General features: G+C 39.3%; 1 protein-coding gene across 5 annotated transcripts in view; it reads left to right on the top strand.

Annotated features, from left to right (window-relative positions):
* LOC139763392 (uncharacterized) overlaps nt 1–20590 on the top strand; it is a 228827-nt gene that overhangs the window by 201262 nt on the left and 6975 nt on the right. For all 5 annotated transcript variants that reach the window (XM_071689436.1, XM_071689427.1, XM_071689409.1 and 2 more), the window contains 3 exons: nt 3144–3285; nt 8995–10552; nt 10698–10900. In XM_071689436.1, the coding sequence (XP_071545537.1) occupies nt 3144–3285; nt 8995–10552; nt 10698–10900 (1903 nt within the window). The remainder of the gene's footprint in view (nt 1–3143; nt 3286–8994; nt 10553–10697; nt 10901–20590) is intronic.

The following is a 20590-nucleotide window of genomic DNA, read 5'->3' as shown; positions in this document are numbered from 1 at the left end:
CGACCCCGGTATACCACATCGTTCCAATTCATTCTATTCCTTGCACGCCTTTCACCCTCCTGCATGTTCAGGCCCTGATCACTCAAAATCTTTTTCACTCCATCTTTCCACCTCCAATTTGGTCTCCACCTTCTCATTCCCTCCACCTCTGACACATATATTCTCTTGGTCAATCTTTCCTCACTCATTCCCTCCATGTGACCAAACCATTTCAAAACACCCTCTTCTGCTCTCTCAACCACACTCTTTTTATTACCACACATCTCTCCCACCTTATTATTACTTACTCGATCAAACCACCTCACACCACATATTGTCCTCAAACATCTCATTTCCAGCACATCCACCCTCCCGTGCACAACTCTATCCATAGCCCACGCCTCGCAACCATATAACATTGTTGGAACCACCATTCCTTCAAACATACCCATTTTTGCTTTCCGAGATAATGGCCCTGGTTCAATCCAATGACAGCACGTCAACCCCGATATACCACATCGTTTCAGTTCACTCTATTCCTTGCACGCCTTTCACCCTCTAGTATATCCAGGTCCCAATCGCTCAAAATCTTTTTCACTCCATCCTTTCACCTCCAATTTGGTCTCCCACTTCTCCTCGTTCCCTCCACCTCTGACACATGTATCCTCTTTTGTCAATCTTTCCTCTCTCATTCTCTCCATATGACCAAACCATTTCAATACACTGTCTTCTGCTCTCTCAAACACACTCTTTTTATTACCACACATCTCTCTTACCCTTTCATTACAATCGATCAAACCATCTCACACCGCATATTGTCCTCAAACAGCTCATTTCCAACACATCCACCCTCCTCCACACAACCTTATTTATACCCCATGCCTCGCAACCGTATAACATTGTCGGAACCACTATTCCTTCAAACATACCCTTTTTTGCTCTCTGAGATAACGTTCTTGCCTTCCACACTTTCTTCAATACTCTTAGGACCTTTACCCCCCACCCCCACACCATCCCCACCACTACCACCGCCCTGTGACTCACTTGTGCTTCCATGGTTCCATCTGCTGTTAAATCCACTCCCAAATATCTGAAACACTTCACTTCCTCCAGTTTTTCTCCATTCAAACTTACCTCCCAATTAACTTGTCCCTCAACCGTACTGAACCTAATAACCCTGCAGTTTCTCACCTGAATCAGCCACCAGTGCTTTATCATCAGCAAACAACAACTGATTCACCTCCCAAGCCCTCTCATCTACAACAGACTGCATACTTGCCCCTTTCTTCAAAACTCTTGCATTCAACTCCCTAACAACCCCATCCATAAACAAATTAAACAACCATGGAGACATCAAACACCCCTGCTGCAAACTGACATTCGTTAGGAACCAATCACTTTCCTCCCTTCCTACTCGTGCACATGCTTTACATCCTTGATAAAAACTTTTCACTGCTTCTAGCAACATACCTCTCACACCATGTACTCTTAATATCTTCCACAAAACATCTCTTGTCAACTCTATCATATTAAAAGGTTGCTTCAGATCCATAAATGCTACATACAAATCCATGTCTTTCTAAGTATTTCTCATACATTCTTCAAAGCAAACACCTGATCCACTCATCCTCTACCACTCCTGAAACCACACTGCTCTTCCCCAATCTGATGCTCTCTACATGCTTTTACCCACCCACATACATACATACATACATACATACATTCATGCACGTGTATACGTAAACACCCACACACGCAGACATACATACCTATACATTTCAATGTATACATACATATACATACGCAGACATACACATGTATACACATGTACATATTCATACTTGCTTTCTTCGTCCATCCCGTCACCACTCCGCCACACATGAAATATGTGTGTGTATGTATATGAGTGGATGGGTTGTTCTTTGTCTGTTTCTTGGCACTAACGCTGATGCAGGAAACAGCAATCAAGTATTATGAAATTGAAATACATATTTCTTTCTTTCTTTCAAACTATTCGCCATATACAGTTTAGAAAAGAGAACTTCATCTGGGAGGGCAAAAATGGGTATATATGAAGGTATAGTGGTCCCAACAATATTATTTGGATGTAAGGCATGGGCTATAGATAAGGATGTATTGGAAATGATATGTTTGAGGACAATATGTGGTGTGAGGGGGTTTGGTCATGTAAGTCGTGGAATGGTAAGAGAAGAGTTTGGTAATGATAAGAGTGCAGCAATGGATTTCATTAATTATGGAGAGACTATTGAAGTGGCCACCCCTTTGAGAGAGTTTCAATGGGAACAGTCATCAGAGATATAAATATAGAGAGAAGATTGTGGTTAAGAGAGATGATGGCGTGCTGAATGCCGACCCCCACTCCTACCCCTCGACACCCATGTCTATAATTTAACAAATTAGGCTGATAAGCTGAACCTTCATATGTCATTATGTGAAACTTTAGATGTATCTGAACTGAATTGTATTAATGCCTAATTGCACATTAGTGATGAAGTTACAGTGGTGTGTCTATCTCTCCATCCTTTTTATATATACCTGATTGATTGTGAACCTGAATATTGAATATAATGCAGGTATCTTGATGAACATTATGATTCTAGAATATTGTTAGCAGCATCCTAACTAAAACTTGCGAAGGAGTTTTTAAGAACATGGTATTCCACTCTCTCACTTTCATATCAGATATGTTAGTCTGTCCTTAATTAAAACTGTTTTTTGCCCAGATAGCACCTGATGTCTGTCCCAATGAATGAACTGTATTTAATGTGCTTATCTCGTATTTAACTTAGTTGTTATGATTCCTAAGTTTCACAAACAAAATTTTATTGTTTTGAATTAAAATTGACCTTGGAGAAAGAAAAAAAATTAGTTTTCTTACAAAGCTTGAAGTTCACTGTCAGTATTGCAGATCAGTCAGAGGAAATTTATGCTATTAACAAATGGTGATATTCATATATAGACCTAAACTTTTTTAGATCATTTTCAAAGTTCATTAATGAAGTTTTAGTCCCTTTACGTAAACTCCCTTTCACGTGAATGCCACTATCAGCTTTCTATCTCTTGAATACAAGTACAGTGTAAAAGTATTTAATGAACCCTCCCACCCTTCCCAACTACCCTTGGTCCTTCCCGACATCTACTAGGTGAGGGTTCCCCCCAGCAAGGTGGTGTTGTCCTGCACGACTCTGGCAGTGAGCGAGGTCGCTTCGTCTGTGAAACTTGTGGGTCAGAGTGCCGCTCAGCTGCTGGACTCAAGAGTCATACCACTGCCATGCACCAAGCCAGGTCTGCTGATGATATAACTTACACACTTAAGCACAGAAATATTGTTATTAGCATTAAAGCAAATATTCTTGCAGTTTGTAATGTAGGGTTATATATATATATATATATATATATATATATATATATATATATATATATATATATATATATATATATATATATATACCATGTGATGGCTATTTCTCTACAACTAGAGTATGATATAAATAGTGTGAATATTGATTGATTTATTATTTCTCTTTTGCTATGCATTTCTTTCTCATGCATTTATTGCTTGATGGTGCATGTTAAATCATCTTGAAACATTTAAGCTATTATTCATATCCACACTTTCAAGTGACAAAGACACAACATTAATGTTTTTAACTTTTGTAATGATATTTTGCATGTATTTTTGGCGATCAGTAAAGCTAGTTGTTGCCACTTTCCTACACTTAGCATTGAGATTACATAAAAAGTGATGCCTTGGTTATTAAACACAAGGTATGAAGAATTTAAAGAGAACTGGGAAATAACAGTTAAAAAATGTGAGGAAGATATTATTAGGTGGCCAGCATTTGACAGTGTGATTAAAGAAAATTATTTATTGGGAAAATAACTTTGCCAGTTATTTTTCCTCAGACTGAGGCACGAATTTGCCGTTGATGAATGCAAGACCGAATCACTTATTTCAGTGTTTACTTAAACATACAAATGAACATTACTACATTGTATCCACCATGATAGTTCTATATTTTCTTAGCTGACCAAAACCAACTTATTTACACATGGAAATTGTATAGTACTTTATTTGATAGTCCTGACAGTGCTCTGTTGACGCAAGTCTTAGTCACTAAGAAGTGGCACTGGAGTTCAACAGTTATGGAAACTTTTTTGCCATGGCCTCCCCATTGTGGGAGTTCCTAAAGGAAATGGGCATGAGAGATATAGATAGATAGATAATTAGCAAAAAAGAAAAAGGAACAGGATGGATGTGTTGGAAATGAAATGCTTGATGATGCAATGTACAGGCATTGGAGATATAGGTAAATAGATGATGAAATGTTATGTATGAAATGACAAATGTCAGATTAAGGTGTATTAATGACTAGACTGGACAAATGTCAGATTAAGGTGTATTAATGACCACAGTCTGGTTGAGAGGGCTGACCAGAGTGTGCTGAAATAGTTTGAACCAGTGGAGAGGATGAGTGAAAGGAGACTGACAAAAAGGATAGTTTCAGGAGTGGTGAAGGTAAAGGGGTGAGGGAGATTGATGAGGAGGATGCAATGAAGGAAACTTTGGAGCATAATCATACAGGAGGGCATGAGGCATATATTATATAGAATGAGTTTAGATTATTTGATATATAGAGGGCAACTTGCTGTCATTAGGATAAATCAAGTCATATGAAGCAATGGATGTAAGTCATGGAGTTATCTCAGAAGCTTAGCTGTAGACGGTAGCTTCTGGTTTCATTACACTAAACATGACACCTTCCCACATATTCCCTGCGTGTCATAGAAGGTGACTAAAAGGGGAGGGAGTCGGAGGACTGGAAATCCTCCCCTCCTATTTTTTCCTTTCCCCCCCAAAAAAAAAGGAACAGAGATTGGGGCCAAGTGAGGATATTTCCTTTAAGGCTCAGTCCTCTGTTCTTAATGGGAAATAAATATATTTACACAGACATATACATATATACACATGTACATATTCATACTTGCTTACCTTCATCTATTCTTAGCGCTACCTTGCCCCACAGGAAAGCATCGCTACCCCCTTCTACAGCGAGGTAGCACCAGGAAAACAGAAAAAAGATGGCCACATTCGTTCACACTCAGTCTCTAGCTGTCATGTGTAATGCACCAAAACCACAGGTCCCTATCCACATAAAGGCCCCACAGACCTTTCCATGGTTTACCACACACACTTCACATGCCCTGGTTCAATCCTGGTTCATTCGCTCTCCTGCGTTAGCGAGGTAGCGCAAAGAAACAAATGAAGAATGGTCCAACCCACCCACATACACATACACATGTAAGAATACACATGTGTATTTATATACATAAAAGTGAGTGCTCAAATTACAGAGGTATAAGTTTGTTGAGTATTCCTGGTAAATTATATAGGAGGGTATTGATTGAGAGGGTGAAGGCATATACAGAGCATCAGATTGGGGAAGAGCAGTGTGGTTTCAGAAGTGGTAGAGGATGTGTGGATCAGGTGTTTGCTTTGAAGAATGTATGTGAGAAATACTTAGAAAAGCAAATGGATTTGTATGTAGCACTTATGGATCTGGAGAAGGCATAGAGGTGATAGAGATGCTCTGTGGAAGGTACTAAGAATATATGGTGTGGGAGGCAAGTTGTTAGAAGCAGTGAAGAGTTTTTATCAAGGATGTAAGGCATGTGTACATGTAGGAAGAGAGGAAAGTGATTGGTTCTCAATGAATGTAGGTTTGTGGCAGAGGTGTGTGATGTCTCTATGGTTGTTTGATTTGTTTATGGATGGGGTTGTTAGGGAGGTGAATGCAAGAGTTTTGGAAAGAGGGGCTAGTATGCAGTCTGTTGTGGATGAGAGAGCTTGGGAAGTGAATCAGTTGTTGTTCGCTGATGATACAGCACTGGTGGCTGATTCATGTGAGAAACTGCAGAAGCTGGTGACTGAGTTTGGTAAAGTGTGTGTAAGAAGAAAGCTGAGAGTAAATGTGAATAAGAGCAAGGTTATTAGGTACAGTAGGGTTGAGGGACAAGTCAATTAGGAGGTAAGTTTGAATGGAGAAAAACTGGAGGAAGTGAAGTGTTTTAGATATCTGAGAGTGGTTTTGGCAGCGGATGGAACCATGGAAGCGGAAGTGAATCATAGGGTATGGGAGGGGGCGAAAGTTCTGGGAGTGTTGAAGAATGTGTGGAAGTCGAGATCATTATCTCGGAAAGCAAAAATGGGTATGTTTGAAGGAATAGTGGTGCCAACAATGTTATATGGTTGCGAGGCATTGGCTATAGATAGAGTTGTGCAGAGGAGGGTGGCTGTGCTGGAAATGAGATGTTTGAGGACAAGATGTGGTGTGAGGTGGTTTGATTAAGTAATAATAGGGTAAGAGAGATGTGTGGTAATAAAAAGAGTGTGGTTGAGAGAGCAGAAGATGTTTTGAAATGGTTTGGTCACATGGAGAGAATGAGTGAGGAAAGATTGACCAAGAGGATATATGTGTCAGAGGTGGAGGGAACGAGAAGTGGGAGACCAAATTGGAGGTGGAAAGATTGAGTGAAAAAGTTTTGAGTGATTGGGGCCTGAACATGCAGGAGGGTGAAAGGCGTGCAAAGAGTAGAGTGAATTGGAACGATGTGGTATACCAGGGTGGACGTGCTGTTAATGGATTGAACCAGGGCATGTGAAGCATCTGGGGTAAACCGTGGAAAGTTCTGTGGGGCCTCGATGTGGAAAGGGAGCTGTGTTTTCGGTTCATTATTACATGACAGCTAGAGACTGAGTGTGACCGAATATGGCCTTTGTTGTCTTTTCCTAGTGCTACCTCGCGCACATGAGGGGGAAGGGGGTTGTTATTTCATGTGTGGTGGAGTGGCGATGGGAAAGAATAAAGGCAGACAGTATGAATGATGTACATGTGTATATATGTATATGTCTGTGTGTATATATATGTATACGTCGAGATGTTTAGGTATGTATATTTGTGTGTGTGGACGCGTATGTATATACATGTGTATGTGGGTGGGGTGGGCCATTCTTTCATCTGTTTCCTCGCGCTACCTGGCTAACGCGGGAGACAGTGACAAAGCAAAATAATAAAAAAAAAAATATTCGCCATTTCCCACGTTAGCAAGGTATCATTAAGAACAGAGGACTGGAGCTTTGAGGGAATATCCTCACCTGGCCCCCTTCTCTGTTCCTTCTTTTGGAAAATTAAAAGAAAACGATAGGGGAGGATTTCCAGCCCCCCGCTCCCCCCGCTATATATATATATATATATATATACAGAGGTATAAGTTTGTTGAGTATTCCTGGCAAATTATGTGGGAGGGTGTTGATTGAGAGGGTGAAGGCATGTACAGAGCATCAGATTGGGGAAGAGCAGTGTGGTTTCAGAAGTGGTAGAGGATGTGTGGATCAGGTGTTTGCTTTGAAGAATGTATGTGAGAAATACTTAGAAAAGCAAATGGATTTGTATGTAGCATTTATGGATCTGGAGAAGGCATATGATAGAGTTGATAGAGATGCTCTGTGGAAGGTGTTAAGAATATATGGTGTGGGAGGGAAGTTGTTAGAAGCAGTGAAAAGTTTTTATCGAGGATGTAAGGCATGTGTACGTGTAGGAAGAGAGGAAAGTGATTGGTTCTCAGTGAATGTAGGTTTGCAGCAGGGGTGTGTGATGTCTCCATGGTTGTTTAATTTGTTTATGGATGGGGTTGTTAGGGAGGTGAATGCAAGAGTTTTGGAAAGAGGGGCAAGTATGAAGTCTGTTGGGGATGAGAGAGCTTGGGAAGTGAGTCAGTTGTTGTTCGCTGATGATACAGCGCTGGTGGCTGATTCATGTGAGAAACTGCAGAAGCTGGTGACTGAGTTTGGTAAAGTGTGTGAAAGAAGAAAGTTAAGAGTAAATGTGAATAAGAGCAAGGTTATTAGGTACAGTAGGGTTGAGGGTCAATTCAATTGGGAGGTGAGTTTGAATGGAGAAAAACTGGAGGAAGTGAAGTGTTTTAGATATCTGGGAGTGGATCTGGCAGCGGATGGAACCATGGAAGCAGAAGTGGATCATAGGGTGGGGGAGGGGGCGAAAATTCTGGGAGCCTTGAAGAATGTGTGGAAGTCGAGAACATTATCTCGGAAAGCAAAAATGGGTATGTTTGAAGGAATAGTGGTTCCAACAATGTTGTATGGTTGCGAGGCGTGGACTATGGATAGAGTTGTGTGCAGGAGGATGGATGTGCTGGAAATGAGATGTTTGAGGACAATGTATGGTGTGAGGTGGTTTGATCGAGTAAGTAACGTAAGGGTAAGAGAGATGTGTGGAAATAAAAAGAGCGTGGTTGAGAGAGCAGAAGAGGGTGTTTTGAAATGGTTTGGTCACATGGAGAGAATGAGTGAGGAAAGATTGACCAAGAGGATATATGTGTCAGAGGTGGAGGGAACAAGGAGAAGAGGGAGACCAAATTGGAGGTGGAAAGATGGAGTGAAAAAGATTTTGTGTGATCGGGGCCTGAACATGCAGGAGGGTGAAAGGAGGGCAAGGAATAGAGTGAATTGGATCGATGTGGTATACCGGGGTTGACGTGCTGTCAGTGGATTGAATCAGGGCATGTGAAGCGTCTGGGGTAAACCATGGAAAGCTGTGTAGGTATGTATATTTGCGTGTGTGGACGTATGTATATACATGTGTATGGGGTGTATATTTATTTATGTATTTGTTTCCTTGCGCTACCTCGCAAACGCGGGAGACAGCGACAAAGCAAAAAAAAAAAAAAAAAAAAAAGTATTTGTTTACTTCTGTATTATACTTAACCGCGTCTCCCATGTTATATATGTGTATATATGAGTGGATAGGCCATTCTTTGTCTGTTTCCTGGTGCAATCTTGCTTGATGCCGGAAATAGTGATTAAGTATAATAGAAAAGACTTATGCTGGATAATTTATTTTATCTATCTGTTATCTTGTTTATCAGTATTGCTCCTTCTTACATAATTCAGATATTAACACATATATTTTCTAGGTACAAATGTCATTATTGTCCATTCGCAAGCAACAGTGAAGATGCAGTAAAGCAGCACAGTAGTGTCAAGCACCCAAAACTACAGAGTGAAGTACTAGATGTGTCACAACGCTGCAAGGTCCAAAAGGTTGATGAAAGCCTTTCTAATAACGTTGCTTTAGGGGAGACTGACCAGGAGGATAACAAAGCATGTATAAGTGAAGATGGTAGTGATGCAGCACATGTAAAAGGAGAAGGAATGCAAGGAAAACCTTTGATTAAAGGGACTCAAGCCTCAGAATTGATTGGAAAAGGTATCCATTCAGGTGAACTGAAAAAGGAAGTAAAATTAGGGGTTGAGATTGGAGAAGGTATTATAGAAGAAGGAACTGTCAGTATGGAGGAGTTGCACGTAGAAGTCATTAAGACACACAGTTGTCCATTCTGTCCATATACCACAAGTACAACATCAGGACTTAACCACCACAAACGCAACAAGCATGCAGATACCCGTTTGTTTATGTGCTTGCACTGCAATGGTCGCTTTAACACAAATCTAGATGCCTTGCGTCATCATAAGTGGAAACATCAGCAGCTAAAGCCAAACATTACCTACCTTTTGTGTGACAAAACAGAGGAAGATTTGCTGGAAACTGAAGGTGAAGTTAGTAATTCAGAAAATAGTGAAGGTTCTGTTCCCCAAATACCCGTTAGCAGTAGGTTACCAAAATTAAGTCCAGGTCCTAAACCAGCGAGATCTAAAGCTAGGAAATCCTTCTCTAACCCATCCTCCTCCTCTCCTGTATCTGGTCTTTTACCTGAAAAGGCTGCGAGTGAAATATCAGATGTGAGTAGTGTGTACCCTTCAACAGTTGCAAGCAGTGAACCAGACATTATTTATAGCTGTTGCCACTGTAGTCAGCGGTCAAGTAAGATAGCAATGGAGGTACATATGAAGAAACAACACAGAGACCTTCCTTATCAAGTGAGAAGAGAAGAAGGAGACAAGATCTTTACTGAAGTGCATATATATAAGTGTATTCATTGTATTGCAGAAAGTATATCCCTTGCACAAGCAATGGATCACTGGATTCAAAACCACCCTCTTCTTGAATTCAAATTTAAACTGGTTGTACGACATTGTGGAGAAGTTTCAAACCAAGTAGTTAGTAGCACAACTGCTGATAAAGAATTACCTCAGACTAGACTAGATATTGAAGAAAGTGATACCTTAGAATTAGATGCAGATGTAAGTACAACTGACAGTGGAATCAGCACTTCAACCTCCACTGCTGTTGCTTCTAGCACTGTCGTTACCAGTAGCTCAGAAAGTCCCAGTATTAAACCATTGCTTATATCAAAACGGAGAGGAAGTGGTAAGGATATGAAATCACCACGAAGATATAGTATGGACACGGAAGAAGAGGAGCCAGTTGAAGCCTCTGATGTTCCTGAAGATGACGGAGAGTCTCTTGTACAATCAAGTTCAGAAACGGAGGGTGAAGATATGATTTACAAATGTGGTCTGTGCAAGAAGAGCAGTGAAAAGTTAGATGATCTTAAGATGCATATGAGTAAAGTAAGTAACATTTGTACTGATGTAGAGCATAAATTTTTCCGTGCATATATGTTTTTGTGTTATGACCATAAAAGGCTGAACTAATTTGCTTTTCCTTATTTCTGTTATGGATTCAGCTAGAACTTCTTATGCTTTGTTTCATCAGATCCATCCTGATAGACAAGTAAAGGTGAAGAAACTTAGACGAGAAATTTTTGAACAGTTGTATCGTGCAGAATATGAATGTGGTTACTGTGGTGAGCGGGCTCGTCATCATCCTATCAATCGTCATCACAAATCAGCTCACTCCAATCTACCTGTGAAGATTACTCGTTTACCACAACCCCCTCGAGAGAATATCTACTTTAGGTAAGAATTACTTACATGTCTTTATGATAAGTACTTGCCATAGATATACTTGCCATAGATATGTCACTCCATATTTCTGAGCTTAAGGCAAGCACAGGGAACTTTTGTTGGAATAGCACAACAGGAAATAATTTTGGATCATGAATTATATGCTAAGCCTGTGTACTATTCCACATAACCATTGAAAAACAAACAGTCACGAGTATTTAGTGATTTAGTCTCTCAATAGATAAAAGGATCAGCCATTCACTGTTAATAGATTTTTAGTCTTCAGTGACACTTTTGGCAAGAGGTTTTCCCCTTACAAAGCAACCAGTACCTGCAGTCAGGTGTTTCCACCTCCCCATCACCAAATTGTATCTCTGAGGCAACATAATCAGATTTCATCAATGTCTCAAACTCACTCCCATTCTTAGACTGTGCTATAGTGGCTTCAGTATCTACATTAGTTGCAGGCTTCTACCTCTTGCTACTCACGATTGGAATTGGAAAATGAAACATTTTGGAAATACAAGCATAAGCATGAAAACTGTGCTTAGCAGCAGCTTTTTTTTTTTTTTTTTTTTTTATCTGACCAGTATCAGCTCATAAGAGAAAATAAAGTGTTAGTTACATAGCAATTAATAATAGTCGAAAAATAAATCAGCTATACCAGGATCAAAATTTAGCTATGAAATATCCATGACATGTAATTGGTAACTCACTCATTGCATAATCAGTCAGATTATTGAATGTAAATAAGCACTACCCATCGTGTGCTAACTGAAGGGGGCCCTTTAAAACTTCTGATCTATGTATGATTATTAGAGGATATAAATAAAATCGCAAAATTTAAAGAGCTTGTTGCATGATCAGTCATTTAGTTGAAGGTAGATACACACTCTATAGTGCATGCTAAGAAAATGCAGCTTCAAAACTTGGGGCTTATACATGCTTTTAAGAAGATATAAAAACATGCTGATGAATACCTTATGATAATATAGCATCATACGTAACTTGATTACAAATAAAAATCCAAGCTCAAACATCATACACACAGACACTGAAGAAACATGAGTGCAAAAACTGTAAACAGACATATTTATAGTCTTTTTAGCAGCATGTTACAAAGATTCAGGCAGAGAGTAGTGTTTGAAATGATAGATGATTTAATATTGAGTATATTTGTAAGACATAAGATATTTAATAAAATCAAAAACACACAGAGATTGAGAGCATTTTCCAGCTGTGAACTTTATATTTATTGTCATACTTTGAACTTTCAGATTTTTATGCAAATTTTGAAGGACTTCAAATGTTATGATACAACTAGGTGAAAGAAATATTTTTCTTTTGTTGTGGCAGTTTTAGAGTTATGCAGTAAAGGGAAATGAAAGACTCATTGCTTACTTGCAGTTTATGCAGGAAAAGGTTTAAACTTCCCCCAACCTACCTAGTTCATGCAACCTTTGAAAAAATGTACACAAAATACTGAAAATCAGAGGGCTGGCATTTACAGAATATATGGAATTCAAGCTCTAAAACATCCCCATTGATTATTTCCCATCTTCATCCATGTTATCTTCCCATTCAACAGTATCATCACCACGCAAGCAAAAAGCACATACTCACATAGCTCACTCCATCATGATGAGTACCTAACATCACTACACTCTGTGATCTATGCTCCATGCAGGTTTAGGGGCTTTTGGGAAGTAGCATGTAAGAAGGGTCATTCTTCATCTGTTTCCTAGCACTACCTGGCTAACATGGAAAATGGCAATCAAGTATAATGAATAAACAAGATATAGAATTTTTTTCTTTTAATGCATTCATCATGATATCTATCCCCTCAGATCCAGTATACTGCTTCACAGAAGTTATCCATCTCTTCTGCAAGTATTTTGTTCTTCCAGTCCTGATCCATATACACTTAAGTTGCACATCCATACAACATCACTGGGACAAGTAATGCCCCAGGGAAGCTTCCAGCACGCATCACACTTGAAATTTCCCCATTCAGGTCTTAGATTTATCTCCCTTTAATGACTTTACAGTACTTTCAGTTTCAGTTTTCCATCTTCATCTATTCTCATCTTTACCCCATGGTTTATACTCATCCATAGCTTCCAGTTCTTAACCATGCTAATTTATGTTGCACTAGAATGATTTGTGCACCCCCTGCTCATCCAGTAAGCAGCAGTGGAAATGGATTACATAGGTTGCAAAGGATCTTCATCATACTGCATTGGGCAGATAATTATTAAATGAATTGTTATAAAGTTGGTTCATTGTATTAGCTGGCAGTCTTTTGTACAGTAATTTCATTTAGTAAATACAGTGAGTGGATACAGGTCTAGAATTTTAGGTATATTATTATTAACAATAAAAGAGGGATTGTGCCACTTCTTCCTGGGTGTTTGAACCTATTCCAAATAGGTTCTACTTTTTCACAAGTCTAAGTCATAGTATTCTTTTTGTGTCCATATCTCTGGCCACAAACCTTATAGATCACATGATTAGCATCTCCAGATGGGCCAAAGTGCCAATGGTACCTGTAGCTTTGCCTCGATATAGCTCTGACAACAGCTTGTATTTGACTGACTCTGAAGCTTTCTCCATACCTTTACATGACTCATTTCAATATGATGAAAAATGTTTCTTTCTTTTCTTTTCTTTTAAACTATTCGCCATTTCCCGCAATTAGCGAGGTAGCGTTAAGAACAGAGGACTGAGCCTTTGAGGGACTACCCTCACCTGGCCCAATTCTCTGTTCCTTCTTTTTTTATGAAAAATGTTTCTACTAGTGCCTATTTGCACTAATCTGCTTCAGAGAGATTTGTCACTTCCTTCCTAATTACAGTTCCATGAAATGTTATTGACAACCCATTGTTTTCATTGGTGTCTTTATCATATGCAGTTTTGCCTAAAGCATCATCTTTATCATGCCCTTGGAAGCCTATTTGAGGAGTAATCTATTACACTTTGATTTGAATCCCAAGACCTGTGATGCTCACATATCTCTGTGTTCATAGATGAGCATCTTACATTCTGATATCAGAATATTTAGGGTAAATGCTGAGGATAAAAATTAAACTGTCTGTTGTTTGTAATTTGTGCATATAGTGGACTGTTCAGTTTGTAGGGTAGATGTGTTAGTGTCCCTGATCAAGACGCATTCATTGGCTGCCCAGGGTCAAACACACAGGTTCAGATCCTGGTCACTGCAGTCAGTCCCCAGTTTTTACCTGCTATTCATCCACCCCTTGGGGTTAGTCAATGAAATGGGTGCGTGGCTCAGGCAAGGGTAAATAATGAAAGGGTATGAGAGATGTGTGGTAATAGAAAGACTGTGGTTCAGAGAGCAGAAGAGGGTGAGTTAAAATGGTTTGGACATATGGAGAGAATGAGTTTGGAAAGGTTGACAAAGAGGATATATGTATTGGAGGTGGAGGGAACAAGGAGAAGCAGGAGACCAAATTGGAGGTGGAGGGATGGAGTGAAAAAGATTTTGAGCGATTGGGGCTTGAACATACAGGAGGATGAGAGGCATGCAAGGAGTAGAGTGAATTGGAACAGTGTGGTATATTGGGGTCGACGTGCTGTCAATGAACTGAACCAGGGCATGTGAAACGTATGGGGTAAACCATGGAAAGGCCTGTGGGGCTTGGAGATGAATAGGGAGCTATGGTTTCAGTGCATTACACATGACAGCTAGAGACTGAGTGTGAACGAATGTAGCCTTTTTGTCTGTTTTCCTGGCACTACCTGACTGAAGCAGGGGGTAGCGATGCTGTTTCCTGTGGGGCGGGGTAGCGCCAGGAATGGATGAAGGCAAGCAAGTATGTTTAGGGCCTGATTGCTCAAAATCTTTCCTTTCTCCATCCTTCCACCTCCAATTTGATCTCCTGCTTCTCCTTCCCTCCACCTCTGACACATACATCCTCTTTGTCAATCTTTCCTCACTCTCTCTATGTCCAAACCATTTCAACGCACCCTCTTTTGCTCCCTCATCCATACTTTTTTTATTACCACACATCTCTCACGCTATCGTTACTTAATGAAACCACCTCACACCACAGCATTTCGTTTCCAACACATTCACCCTCCTCTGTACAACCGTATCTATAGCCCATCCCTCACAACTATATAGACTTGTTGGAACTACTGTTCCTTCTAACATATCTATTTTTACTCTCCAAGATAACGTTCTCCCCTTCCACACATTCTTCATCGCTCCCAGAATGTTGGCCCCCTCCCCCACCCTGTGATTCACTTCCTCCAATTTTTTTCTCCATTTAAACTTACATCCCAATCAACTTGTCCCTCAACCCTACTGAACCTAATAATCATGCTTTTATTCACATTCACTCTCAACTTGATTAGAGCCTCAGCTACCCATGCCATCTCAGTTAACATGAAATTACCATTTAGGTGAATCACAGTGTCATGCACTATAGCTATCTGCTGTACTATTTTTTATGCCTTTCAATCAATCAAAGCAAGTATCTTTCTTCTCACCCACTCTCTTTTCTGTTCCCTGCATACCTTTTGTTGTCCTCATGGGATGTTTCTGCTTTATTGCTTTCCATTGAATAGTATTTTAGGGTTGCATGAATGTAAATGTGTATTGCACATAGGAGAGTGTCTCCTTTATCTGTGGGAGGCAGCAGTTGGAAACATTCTTCCATAAGTTTAGTTTAAAGTTGCCTGTTTCAATTGTTTGAATAAATGTTAAAGTGTACACAGTATATTGGTGAAATATGGATTGAATGACTTGATATTTTGAAGTTAGAAGGAGAAGGAAGCACAGTTCACCTATAATCAAAATAAAAGATCCCCAGACTTTGTAATGCAATTGATTTGTTGATATATTGTCTCTATCTACCAGTTATCTTCTCCCCTGAGGCAATTGGGTCAACCCAACTGGTTGTGGACATCTCTAAAGATAAAGAGAGTTATCACAGACTTTGGCCCCTCACCCACTCTGTAACTTCTATAGAACTTAAAACATATGGACTTGATTAACCTTGAGATTTGTATGAGTGGGTCAAACCTTGGCCATTCAAATTGAGTATGTGGAAACATTTCCATGCTGAGTGCATTTTGGATGTCAGAAGAAAAAATAATGTGATAGCAAATTCAGGTAAAGTAAACCCACTTAGAGCAAGACAAGGGTGCATTAGCACTTTTCATTCTTTCACCTTGTGCACATGTTGACCACTTGAGTGAGAAAGAGTAGTGTCTCCATCTATACCTCCTTCCTCACATATAGAATGGTTTCATTGCACACTCATTAGTCTGTCCTCTTTTGTCCACATTTGAAATACTGCTAGCTTGAATGACTCACTCCAGTTCATTTCTTCTATGGTATACCTATGCCAACACCTTCAACCATACTTCCAGATATCTCCTTTACCGCCTTATTAGTGGCAGTGTATACCCTAGGAAAAGACTTGTCGATTTATTTTAATGATTTCTTCACTCAACATATCTTTCTAAAGACTTCAGTATTTATCTTGCCTGTTTTCATAGTTCCAACTTTACTCTAAAGCTATCCATTTATATTGCTTTCTTTTCAATTTTTGACTTGTATGGACCAAAGAAAATGATATTTCTTATCTCTTTCAAAAACAAGAATGTTTCACTTCCTTTTTTTTACTTTCAGCAACCTGTTTCACTTCATATCTTTTACTTTCAGCAACCTGTTTCACTTCTCTGATTTTACTTTAAGCAACATGTTTCATTTCCTTGATTTTACTTTCAGCAATCTCTTCCTACAAACATAATCAAAACAACCTGCCATTTTCTCCAGTTCCTCTTCTGACTTAGTTAACAGAACAGCAGTTGTAATTTTGGTAACTCACTGCCACAACTATTTCCTAATTATTTATTCATTTCGTTCAGAGAATTGAGGGATATAGTCTTACTGCAGTCTGTTGTCCCTCGTCAGTGTGCCTGTGAATATTTATTCGCATCTTTTACAATGCTAGTCGTACAAGTTTGAAATTTTGCAGGGATGATCCTCAGGGTAAGAACTAATGCATGCTTGAAGATGGAGCCGAGTCATGCATCTGTACATCCATCTGTACGTATGTCTCAAACTTTGGTTTCCCATCACTGGCTTTGCTAAATGATGTTGGATTTTAATCAGATTTGGTGAAATTACTTATTTCATCAGTCCTCACCTCAAGTCCAAAGATTGGAGGCTAGTTATGCATCCTTGCATCCTTTTGTGCATATGTCCCAAGTTTCTGCTTTTGATGATTATCTTGCTAAATCTTGAGAACTAATATATACATGGAGCTGTATCATGCACCTTTAAGTTCTTTCATCCATCCATCTTAACTTCAGTTTCTGATCACAGGCTTTGCTAAAGCACATTGAAGTTGGTGGGGGCTATTCATTTAATTGATCCTCACACATATTCAGAGATTTAAGCCATGTGTACATCCATTCGTATGTAAATCTACACTAAACTTTGCAATAACTAACATACCAAAATCATCTCTGATTCTTATCAGATTTGCTGAGTTTACTTTTGCTGTTGATCCAAAGCTCAAGATTGAAGAAGCTAAATCAAGCATCTGCACATCCATGTACAATTACAGCTGTATATGAACATCCATCTTCTCATGTGCCCATACCTGATGTTTAAGGTATTAGGTACTCTGAATGTAGTTGGATGTTGATCACACTTTTTGAGCATATTCATTGAAATGTTCATCTGCATAAGGTTTGAAGTTGGAGCTAAACAGAGCATTTTCAGATCCATTTGTATGTATGTATTAAGTAGGTTGTCAATCAGCAGTTTTGCTGAGTCATGACAAATTTTTGTCAGAGTTAGTAAGCTTTCTAACTTAATTGGTGCATAGCTGAGATTTGAGGTTGAGCTCACTCATGTATCTGCACCTCTCTGCAAGTACATCACAAAATTAGGCTTTACATAATGAATTTTACTTTGTAAAGTCAACCTCAGCAGGCATATTCATTTCATGAGTCTTCATCATCAGTGATGCAGCTTGAATCACACATCCACATGTCCAAGATGTCCACAGCTATTTCATTTTCCAGGCATCAACTTTCCTGAAACAGTGATGTTTTATTCAACTTCCTTAAGTGACTGATTTCATCAGTCTTAGGTCTTTCTTTAATGATGGAGATGAATACATGCACTTATGTGTTCATCATCAGCATATGAACTTTAGTTTCTGACCATTAGTTTTGTTTGGATTTTTAGCTTCGCTTCTGATGGGTTTTGATCATGTTTGGTAAGATTACAGGTTTCATCTCCAGGGGATTGACATGGAGTGAATTCTGGCGTCTTTTCATTGTATGCATACTTCTCCAGTTTTACCTTCTGGTCACAAACTTTTCTAATTATTTTGAATTTTGACCATATTTGGTTAGGTTTCCCAGTTAAGTGTTACTCTCTTAAGGTTTGAAAAATTGAACCAATCAAATTCACATGCTCATCAATACAAATCCTTAACATGGTTTCCAATCATTTACTTCACTGATATGGTGTTCAGTTAAGGTATAATGATGCTAAATCATGTCTACAAGTCCATTTGCATGGAAAATCTTGACAGTTTTTTATTGTTAACCTGCATCAAGTTAGATTTTATGGAATATGTTGGGATTACTCATTTTCTTAGTCTTAAGCCCAGTTTCACTCTCATAGATTTTCCTCCACATGTATATCTGTGCATGTTTAAGGCTTTGGTTCAAGGCACAAATGTCACTGCTGCTTCTCACAGTTTCTGTGTGGAGACAAGCCATTCAAAGGTATTCCATTATGATACCTCCTCCTTGCCTGAAACAGTCAAGCTGTAGAATTCTCATCCTCCATTCATCTTTCCCTTTACCTGTAATCTTTCTTTCCTTTAAAAGTTAAGTCTACAAAAACCTGCTGGGTTTTAACTGATTTTTACTTTCTTTTAGTCTTTCATTCTTTTTCTTTCACCCAAGATGGCCTTTGACTAAGGTATGTTTTGCTCATGCCATGTAGGTCATTGAAAAAAAAAGAAAAAAATTTACAGATGTGATAAAAGTGTTCGTTAGATTTAGTCAGATTATTAATATAATGAGTATTTTCTTGAACACTGAAGATGAAATGAAACTGATCAATGTTTTTGTTCCTACAAATGTCGTGGTATGAAATAATGCAAATGAGTGGGAGATGTATAAAAGAAAGAGGCAGGAGGTCAAGAGAAAGGTGCAAGAGGTGAAAAAGAGGGCAAATGAGAGTTGGGGTGAGAGAGTATCATTAAACTTTAGGGAGAATAAAAAGATGTTTTGGAAGGAGGTAAATAATGTGCGTAAGACAAGGGAATCAATGGGAACTTTTGTGAAGGGGGCTAATGGGGAGGTGATAACAAGTAGTGGTAATGTGAGAAGGAGATGGATAATGTGAGAAGGAGATGGAGTGAGTATTTTGAAGGTTTGATGAATGTGTTTGATGATAGAGTGGCAGATATTGGGTGTTTTGGTCGAGGTGGTATGCAAAGTGAGAGGGTTAGGGAGAATGATTTGGTAAACAGAGAAGAGGTAGTAAAAGCTTTGTGGAAGATGAAAGCCGTCAAGGCAGCAGGTTTGGTTGATGTTGCAGTGGAATTTATTAAAAAATGGGGTGACTGTATTGTTGACTGATTGGGAAGGTTATTTAATGTATGTGTGACTCATGGTGAGGTGCCTAAGGATTGGTGGAATGCTTGCATAGTGCCATTGTACAAAGACAAAGGGGATAAAAGTGAGTGCTCAGATTACAGAGGTATAAGTTTGTTGAGTATTCCTGGGAAATTATATGGGAGGGTATTGATGGAGAGGGTGAAGGCATGTACAGATCATCAGATTGGGGAAGAGGAGTGTGGTTTCAGAAGTGGTAGAGGATGTGTGGATCAGGTGTTTGCTTTGAAGAATGTATGTGAGAAATATTTAGAAAAGCAAATGGATTTGTATGTAGCATTTATGGATCTGGAGAAGGCATATGATAGAGTTGATAGAGATGCTCTGTGGAAGGGATTAAGAATATACGGTGTGGGAGGCAAGTTGTTAGAATCAGTGAAAAGTTTTTATCAAGGATGTAAGGCATGTGTACATGTAGGAAGAGAGGAAAGTGATTGGTTCTCAGTGAATGTAGGTTTGTGGCTGGGGTGTGTGATGTCTCCATGGTTGTTTAATTTGTTTATGGATGGGGTTGTTAGGCATGTGAATGCAAGAGTTTTGGAAAGAGGGGCAAGTATGCAGTCTGTTGTGGATGAGAGAGCTTGGGAAGTGAGTCAGTTGTTGTTTGCTGATGATACAGCACTGGTGGCTGATTCATGTGAGAAACTGCAGAAGCTAGTGACTGAGTTTGGTAAAGTGTGTGAAAGAAGAAAGCTGAGAGTAAATGTGAATAAGAGCAAGGTTATTAGGTACAGTAGGGTTGAGGAACAAGTCAGTTGGGATGTAAGTTTGAATGGAGAAAAACTGGAGGAAGTGAAGTGTTTTAGATATCTAAGAGTGGATTTGGCAGCGGATGCAACCATGGAAGCGGAAGTGAATCATAGGGTAGGGGAGGGGGCGAAAATTCTGGGAGCGTTGAAGAATGTGTGGAAGTCGAGAACATTATCTCGAAAAGCAAAAATGGGTATGTTTGAAGGAATAGTGGTTCCAACAATGTTATATGGTTGCGAGGCATGGGCTATAGATAGAGTTGTGCGGAGGAGG

This window comes from Panulirus ornatus, chromosome 3 (genome assembly GCF_036320965.1).
Source record: "Panulirus ornatus isolate Po-2019 chromosome 3, ASM3632096v1, whole genome shotgun sequence".
In the NCBI taxonomy this organism is placed as follows: domain Eukaryota; kingdom Metazoa; phylum Arthropoda; class Malacostraca; order Decapoda; family Palinuridae; genus Panulirus; species Panulirus ornatus.
The sequence above is the reverse complement of the archived record's forward strand: the minus strand, read 5'-3'. Positions and strand labels throughout refer to the sequence as shown.